The 8,609-nt window shown below is 38.3% G+C and overlaps 2 protein-coding genes across 15 annotated transcripts in view; one reads left to right on the top strand and one right to left on the bottom strand.

Annotated features, from left to right (window-relative positions):
* map7d3 (MAP7 domain containing 3) overlaps positions 1-3,150 on the top strand; it is a 33,167-nt gene extending 30,017 nt beyond the window's left edge. For all 13 annotated transcript variants that reach the window (XM_008420692.2, XM_008420694.2, XM_008420697.2 and 10 more), the window contains 5 exons: positions 885-938; positions 1,033-1,102; positions 1,195-1,339; positions 2,559-2,851; positions 2,945-3,150. In XM_008420692.2, coding sequence (XP_008418914.1) covers positions 885-938; positions 1,033-1,102; positions 1,195-1,339; positions 2,559-2,851; positions 2,945-2,952 — 570 coding nt within the window. In that variant the 3' untranslated portion in view covers positions 2,953-3,150. The remainder of the gene's footprint in view (positions 1-884; positions 939-1,032; positions 1,103-1,194; positions 1,340-2,558; positions 2,852-2,944) is intronic.
* Positions 3,151-6,430: 3,280 nt separating this feature from the next.
* fhl1a (four and a half LIM domains 1a) overlaps positions 6,431-8,609 on the bottom strand; it is a 22,954-nt gene continuing 20,775 nt past the window's right edge. For both annotated transcript variants that reach the window (XM_008420707.2, XM_008420706.2), the window contains exons 4-6: positions 7,872-8,041; positions 7,609-7,795; positions 6,431-6,659 (exon numbers count right to left, since the gene is read on the bottom strand). In XM_008420707.2, coding sequence (XP_008418929.1) covers positions 6,505-6,659; positions 7,609-7,795; positions 7,872-8,041 — 512 coding nt within the window. In that variant the 3' untranslated portion in view covers positions 6,431-6,504. The remainder of the gene's footprint in view (positions 6,660-7,608; positions 7,796-7,871; positions 8,042-8,609) is intronic.

Genomic DNA, 8,609 nt, shown 5'->3' on the forward strand with positions numbered 1-8,609 from the left:
AGGAAGGAGAGAGGGGGAAGGCAGGAGAGAGGAGGGAGGAAGGAGAGAGGAGGAATGGAAGCAGAGAGGAGAGATGAAGGAGAGAGGAGGGAGGAAGCAGAGAGGAGGAATGGAAGGAGATCACTTTGGGTTTTAACCAGAGTTTGTTCACAGTCTGGAAAATTACAGAATCTGATTTCAGTGATTTCCAGGTCTGGATGAGAACTGAGGTTAAAGAGTGAAAAATGGTCATTTCTGTTTCTAGATCTTTGTTTGTTTGTTTGTCCAAGTTTTTATTTATTTTGTTTGTTCATCCTAGTTTTACATTTGTGTGTAAAACTTGTAAACCTGTTTCTTTTCTCTTTCTCCTTGTTTTCTTTCTTCTTTTATGGTTTCTTTTCTATTTCCTTTTGTCCTTTATTTCTTTCTTTCCTGTTTTCTTGTTTTTTCTTTCCTTCATCTTTTTTCCTTTCTTGCTTTTTTCTTTTTTTCTTTCCTGTTTTGTTTCATCTGTTCTTTCTTTATTTCTGTCCTTACATTCATCCTTGTATTTGTCCTTTATTTCTTTTTGTCCTTGTTTTTTGTCCTGGTTCTGTCTTTCCTCGTCCTTCGTCACTTTCTGCTTTTCTTTTTTTCCTCATCTCTCCATTTCCTTGCGTTGCTCCTTCTTTAGGTCTTCCTCTCTTTGCTTCATTTATTTTTCTTGTATTTTTTATTCCTTTCTGTTTTTTTTCTCCATCCATCCTCTCATTCAATCAGCTTCAATACTTTTATATTTTAAAATACACATTAAAAACAGTTTAAGTACTGAGAAATCTGGAAAAGTCTGAAATTTCCCACCTTGTCTATTGAAAACATTGGTGGGTAAAAATTGTTTTTTAGTGATTTTTGTCTTTTATTTTCAGAGAATTGATGAAATAATGAGGAGAACTAGAAAAGGGGACCAAACCGACTTAAAGGTGAACTTTCAATCGGTTCACACTGTGACTTCCTTAACATGTTTGATCAGCTGCTGATCAGTGTTGAATGACGTCTCGGTTATTTCTGATTCAGAGAGACGACGATAAATATTCACAGGAGAATGGAGACGAAGGCCTGGATGAGATGAAAGGCGAAACCAAAGGCAAGTCTGCCTCCATTTTCACAACTAAACATATTTTTATATTTAACTGAGTGAAAGTGAGTCGTGTATCGAACCATTCATTCCTCAAACAGACGACATTTCTGTGGACGACGACCAGGACATTCTGTCCGCTGGCGATGGAGGGGTTAAACAAGATGGCGGCTTGAACGGAAATCCAGAGACTGAAGACAAGGAGAACAGCAACGGCCCGACCGCTGACGACACGCAGGCAGGAAGGTGGGAAATAAAATGATTTCTCCTCGTTTCAGTTTCTGCAGATTAATGTGTAAAACAGGAAATGTTCACGTTGATCCTCTGACATCAAATTCAGCCGAGGTTGAATTTGTCAACTTCTTTTAAATCTATATTCTCCATTTCGCGATTAATCAATTACTAAATTAGTTGACAGTTATTTTAATAATCGATTCATCACAGTTCATCTGATTCTCTCAGCCTTCATTCCTGCTGATGAAAAATTTATGGAAATCATGGAAGTTACTTTAAGTTTCATCCAGATCTATAGATTTGTTTTAAGTCCATCAGTCTGTGAATCTGTTTTTGTGGGTTTGCCAAACATCCGCAGAAATTTCAACAAGTTTATGTATCTGAATATTAATTATTTAAACAATGCATTAACAGCCTGGCGGGCCACCAGGCTTTACTTGCCCTCCCACCAGGCTGAGCATTGTTTTTATTATTAGCAGTGATAACTGGGTTAAAGACTCTTAAACTGTTGGAAGGGCAGTTTAAGCACATTCAGTGTGAACTCAGTGTGAAACGGAGGCCAGGTGTCTTTTTTTAATTCACCAGAACTTTGTAACCACTTCCTGTTTTTAACGCTCCACACGAGGTGACAAGTCAAAAAATTTTAGTTGCATGCTTTTTTTATGTTTGTCTTTTGTAAGACTTTACTTCTGGTGTTTAGGTGTTGATGTCTTAGAATAACTCATAATTACACTGAACACCAAATCTTACCAAATAATTTTGGTCTGGTCTCTAGTGCACGTATTTCAGGACAGTTGAAATAAGACGAAGCTAATTTACAAGTAACCAGAGCTTGTTTTCAGTCAGTAATACCTTAATATTGATGAAAACGTTCTTGATTATTTCACCTGTAACAGGGGAAAAAACATAAAAATGTTAAGTGATAAAATAAATATTAAGGAATCATTGACTGAAAAGAAGCTCCTACTTCTTGCTGACGAGTTACTTATAAATTTGATTTATCTTATTTCAAGCCTACTAGGATATTTTCTTTAGAAACTAGACCAAGAATACTTGGTCTAGTAAAACATGTAGCAGCTTTTATTTTCAGATTTCTGACCTGGCGCCCGTAGCAACGGGTTCAGCAGGTTTTCTGGGGAAACCGTGTTGAATACGGGTCAGAAGTGAACTTAGAGCTGGATAGTTTGGAAAGGTTTGCAGGAGTCCCGTTAACGTCCTTCTCCGACTCCAGTCCGGTTCCTCCGAGCCGCCTCGTCGAGGGCTCAGAGTTCCTGAACGAGGAGGACTCCACCAAAGACGGCTTGGTGTCCAGCCTCAACGGGAAGTCCAACCAGTGGAGCTTCGAGGAGCTCATCGACACCAACGTCCACTCCAAGGCCCGGCCTCTCATCGAGTCCGAGGACCGCAACCAGGTTTTGATCCACTGCGACGGGGGCTCCGATGGGACCAGGGTGGCCTTTGAGGAGAAGGGAACCCCCATCAGCACCCTGCACTCCTCCAGTCAGCCCATAGAAGCCATGTCAGGTGAGGCCTCACGTCTCCGCCCAGTTACCAACGCTGACTCGGCGTATTCTCCCTGCAGGCTGAAACTCTTCTTCTCCCGTTTCATCCCTGCAGAAATGTGATGCTGAGGTCGTCGCGGAGAAACCTCTTCGTGTTGCACTCCAGACTTCCCTGAAAGAATCTTCCAGCCGTTCCAAACAGTTCCCACCTCTTCCTGCGGGAGGCGCACAAGACGAGACGGAAAGACCAGCCCAAGTGCTGCAGTTGCACCCCACGCTGCAACGAGGAAACGGATTGAATTAAAATATTACAAAACGCCACGCTTCAGGGAAATGTTTCATGCTCCTCATCTTTCCTCTTCCTCTTTAGTTTCAATTCAATTTTGTGTCAAAAACTTTTATAATTTCTTTTTGTTAGGGGTGCGTTCTTATAATTTATTAAAAAAAAATTTTGCTTTATTGTAATTATTATGTTTAGTCTTTTTTTCTTTCTTGTATGAGAATATTCCATGACACGTGAAAGTCAGTCAGGCCGTGTGAATTATATGATAAATATCTACAGAAATGTTAATAATCATTGTTATTCCTGCCTGGGTTCGGGTGGAAAGCTTCGTTCTGCATGTGGTTCCTCTAAATTTACTTGACCGGCTGCTTTTTGCAGCACCCAGCTACGTGTATGGCCTTACCCTTTATTTTTATTTCCAAGCTTTGGATTTTTTTCTCTCCAAGTGCTAAAATGCATAATTATTATGAAGCTCATGCACTCTCAGCTCAGCGACGTGACTCGTTCACAAACACGGGATACATCTGGGTTTGTTCTTTCCTTTTTCTCACAGTCGTTCTCTCTTTTCCAGCCACTAGGGGGCGTCATAACCACAGAGGTGAAATATTTTGAGTGTTTCTGTGGGTAGAGCTAATGTTTACTAACGTCACTGTAACATCACTGATTTTAGTCTCCTGTCTTTATCTTTGCATCCAGCTGCAACGAAGCTTGTTAAAGGGATAGTTTGGATTTTTTGAAGTTATGTGACTGCATCTGTAATTTTTTTTATTTTTTTTTTATGTGGAGCGAATTACTGATAAAAACGAAACATAAAAAAATCCAAGGTATCTCTTCTTCCTCAGTTTCACCTTCTCTCACCTGCTGCTACATCTGGTAAAACGCATTTCAGCTCCTTTGGTAGAGTAGAAAATGGCGGATTGTTTATATGTAAGTGTTATTATGTTCTGTATATAATCAGTATTAGGCGAGAAAAGCCATGTTTAGGAAGGAGGCGGCTCAGGTTGTGGTTTATTGGGGTTTTCTTATTGGTTACTGTTATAGCTTGAGTGGTGCGCTGTGATTGGTTTAGCTCTGCTTGGCTCGTTTATGTTGGAAAATCCTCTAACAAAAGCAACTTTATGATGTTCTTAAATCCACTGTGCAGTTTTAATGTTGTTCACAGTTTCAGATCCATCTAAAACATCTTTGGGCCATTTTGGCAACTTATTTGACCTCTGACCTGAGTTGTTTTATATACAGATGTGGCACATCAGCTCAGGTTTCAGCTCTCACTGTAGTAAAGAGGAGCATTTTCACCAAACTAAATAATGTGGGTCAGACTTGATTTTTTCCTTGTTTTTTTTCCTTTTTTCCATGAACTGCGTAGAAACGTTAATATTCCCTTTGCTTGAATAATCCAGACTGGAGGTTTGGGGACCTTGATGTTTGCCTTGTTCTCTTTGTGCATGAAAACATTCTGGGTTTAAATTATTTGAGCTTTGATTAATGAGCCCAGTGAATGTTACAGAGCCGTCCTTCATTACTTGCTCACCAAATCTCTAAGAGCCGCTCGCTTCCAGCTTTCATTTCATGAAGTCTTTGGGAAAACGCTCCGCCCTATCAGATGACTTGTTACTGGGACGCTGCGACGTTTTGACATTTCCATCAAAGACAGATCCCGTTTTTTTTTTTTGTTGTTTTTTTGTTCAGGTTCTGCTGCATCTCTAAATACTAAAAGCTCTCTGTCTTCAATATAATGTTTGATAGAATAGAAAGGTGCCTTAGTTTGAGATGTACCGTTTTTATCTCACAGTTGACGGTGTCTTTACCTCGGCCTCGACAATCAGTCCACCCACCCAGGGCGACTCTGTGAATATAAATATTTCTCTGGAGGATTTGCTATCAAGCCCTTGTTTGCGAATAAAATCTGTACTGTAAATATATCTAAAGAGAACAGATATGATACAGACTGTTAAAACAATAAAGTCTAAATGAAAATATTTCCGTTGTGATTCCGATTCTTGTGCCAAAGAAAAGACAAACAAGCTCCACACGTCTTTGTTTCCTTTAAGCTTCAACTTTTAGCTACGCAGCAGGTTTATTATGCTACGATGGCGTTAGGGCTGTTATACATGAGGGGGGGAAAAAGTACAATTTTGCTAAAAACCTTCAAAAGAATTTTGATTAATTTCAGAAGTTTTCTAGGGGAAAAACCCCCCAGAAATTTCTTGAGCTCCAAAAGTAAAAAATTTGCTAGAAAAAACTTGGCAACTTTTAGATTAATCCCAAATTTTCTAGTGAAGAAACTTGGAAATTTTTGAGCTCCAAATGTTGAAAATTTATAAGAAAAAAATGACATTTTCAGAAATTTTCTACAAAGAAACTTGGAAATTTCTTTGCTTGAAAAATTGCTAGAAAAGAATCAAATTTTGAGACTGAAATTTTCTAGGAAAACACTTGGAATGTTTCAAAAGGCAAACTTTTAACTTTTGGAGATTTTCAGAGTTTCAAGTCTTTTTTTTTACCTTTGAAACTCAGAAATTTCAACTTATTTTTCTAGAACATTCATACGTTTTAGAAATCTCAATTTTGAGATTAATCTGAAAATGTCTTAAGATTTTGGTAGAAATGCACCTTTTTTATCCACAGCGGCTCCAATACCTCGTCAGATTATTCAGCATGGATCATAAAACCAAAACGTCTAACATGTAACATAAAAGCTGTTGTGCTTGAGCAGCAACTGGCAGAATAAAAGCATCTCATCCAGAAACGATTCCTTTAAGGCACTACAGTTACGTTAGAAACACAAGGCAAGAGAGAATCCCCATCAGATTATAATCCCACTTTGTAAATTCTGCTGCCATATTGGAGACGAACTCCAGAAACTGAGACATGTTGCATTGTTGAAGATCGGAAACTTTAGTGCAAAAGCAGATTGCAGAAACCTCGAGTCTTATCTTGATTCACCAAACAAAAAACCAAAAAAAAACGGCATGCATCCTAATTCTGAAATAATTCAGTTTGAATCACAAACTAAACTCAAAGCTGCAGAAGAGGATTAGGGCCACTGAAAAAATTATTCAGACTTTTTAAAAAGCAAATGTTTTAGAAAAAAAGGGAAATTTCTTGCGCTCTAAAAGTTGAAAATTTGTTAGAAATGTTCAAATTGTCTTTGCAATTCTAGTCTTAAAATTAAAATCTATCAAATTTGAGACAGGCTTTCAGTGTGGATAAAGTTATGTTATAAACCTTATAACGAATATTTTTTATATGCTAACATTGTTGACAAACACTTAAAAATGTTTAGATACTTAAATTTTGACACAATTATGAGAAAAGTCTTTTTTTTTTTTTCGGTGACCCTAATTGTCTTCCATACAAATCAGTTTCCTCGTGAATCACAAGTCTTCTGTTCACAGCTTCTTGGCGCAGTCGGGGCAGTAAATCTGCTCTGCGTTGATGACGAAGCGCTTGTTGGCGAGGGACAGGGAGCATTTCTTGCAGGTGAAGCAATACTCGTGCCAGGAGAATCCCTCGTAGTTCACCACGTTGGTGCCGTGGCCGAACCCTGGAGAGCAGACGTGGGCTGGCATCAACTTCAGTTAACAGGAAAAATCAACACCAACGCCGTCGCTTTACCCAGAAATCAACACATCTGGGTTGGGATCTTAAATCAGACTTCAGTGCTTCTTTTTAAGCCTTAGTGGAGAAATTTAAATCCCAATATTTACAATATTTTGAGCTTTTTTTTACTGTAGGTTCTGCTAAAAATAATCTCTTGAATTATTTCAGTATCTTAATGATTTACTGTATCTTAAAAATAATAATGTAGAGTGAATTGCAAACAGTTTCTCAATATAAATGTGAAAAGCTGCAATCAGAGTAGCATATGGTGAGAGAGATTAATACCTCCATGTATTTAGACTTTATTTAGTGATTTTACTGCCCTTATTTCTGACATCTGACGCAGATTTTAATTGTTACAATGGAAAAAGTCAAAAATGAATAATGGTCTAATATTTTTTCCTAATATTTTACCAGCCTCACTAAAGAAACTGTCAATTTGTACATTATAACATGGGAAACTCTCCTATTTTTGATTTTCTAATCGTACTAAATGCGATCGTGTTGATTTAAATTAAAGGAAATTTCAAAGTTGTAGTTTGCACAGAGAGCATTTAATGAATAAAAATACCAAAATAGAATAAATAAGGAGAACATTCTCGGGGATTCTCTATTTTGTTAATATTTAGTTTTTAGTTTGTTTTTTTGGACTGAACCTACAGAACAACATGACTTCAGGTTTTAAGTATTTAAAAAGCAGATGAAGTTGTCCACAATATACAAATGTGATTTATTTTTTAAAACAAAAGTGGAATGTTGTGAAAAGATGTAGTAAATTATTATTAATCTTTCTGCTACTTCTGCTGTCAGGGTAAGATCCGGTTCAAACCCAGTGTGTCCATTTCTTTCTTTTTTTTAAAAAATAAAGACCAAACATTAAACTCCGGTCCGACCTGTGATTGGGTTCTTGCAGCCGTGGCACTTCTTGGCCACGTCGGTCTTGTAGCAGTCCACGCAGTAAACGTGATCCTCATGGGAGGTGAAGCGCGATCCTGCCAGAGGTTTACGGCACGTCTCGCACACAAAGCACTCCGAGTGCCAGGGCTGGTCCTGGTAGCTGATCCCTCCAGAGGTGATGGGCTGTGAGAGCAGCACGCTGGTCACGACGCTGAGCTCAGAAAGACTCGACAGCAACAACAACCTGCTGGCTTCATACCTGCTTGCACTTGAAGCATTTCTTGGCAAACTTCTTCTCGTGGCACGGAGCGCAGTAGATGTCATCGCCTCTGGCCAGGAAGCTCTGCGTGCGGATTGGCTGCTTGCACTCGAAGCAGGTGAAGCATTCGTCATGCCACACCTTGTTCTTGTACTCCACGTTCTGCGCCCCTGAAGCACAAAACAGCGACTGCTCAAACTTTATGAAGTGCATTTAAAGAAACGTGAATTTATATACTGTAATGTTTTTCTGGATGATGCCTCAGAGCTGTTTTCTGTTGTTGGACTCATTCTGTTCACTTCATGGGTTTGAGCATGACCACATACTGGACAGCCGTATATAAAATTAAAACTAAAAATAATTAGGAGACAAAAGATGAAATGTGAGGTTTGGGCAAAGATGATCCGCAGCAGATAAAATGTATCTATGTGACCCAGAGGTCGTTGTTGATGGAGGGGAAAAAAGGAGTCAATTTTCACCCAAAAACTGACATTTTTAGATTAATCTGAGAAATTTTCTTGAGCAAAATCTTAGAAATTTCTGATCTTAAAGAAAAAATTTGCTTAAAATTATGGAAGCCCATTTCCGCCATGAAAAAAAAAAAAAAAGCTAAACAGGAAGTCATAATTATGAGATTTAAAGTCATAATTTCGACTTTCAAAGTCATAATTATGAGATTTAAAGTCATAATTTCGACTTTCAAAGTCATAATTTCGACTTTCAAAGTCATAATTATGA

The sequence above is a fragment of the Poecilia reticulata genome, linkage group LG10 (genome assembly GCF_000633615.1).
Source record: "Poecilia reticulata strain Guanapo linkage group LG10, Guppy_female_1.0+MT, whole genome shotgun sequence".
Taxonomy (NCBI): domain Eukaryota; kingdom Metazoa; phylum Chordata; class Actinopteri; order Cyprinodontiformes; family Poeciliidae; genus Poecilia; species Poecilia reticulata.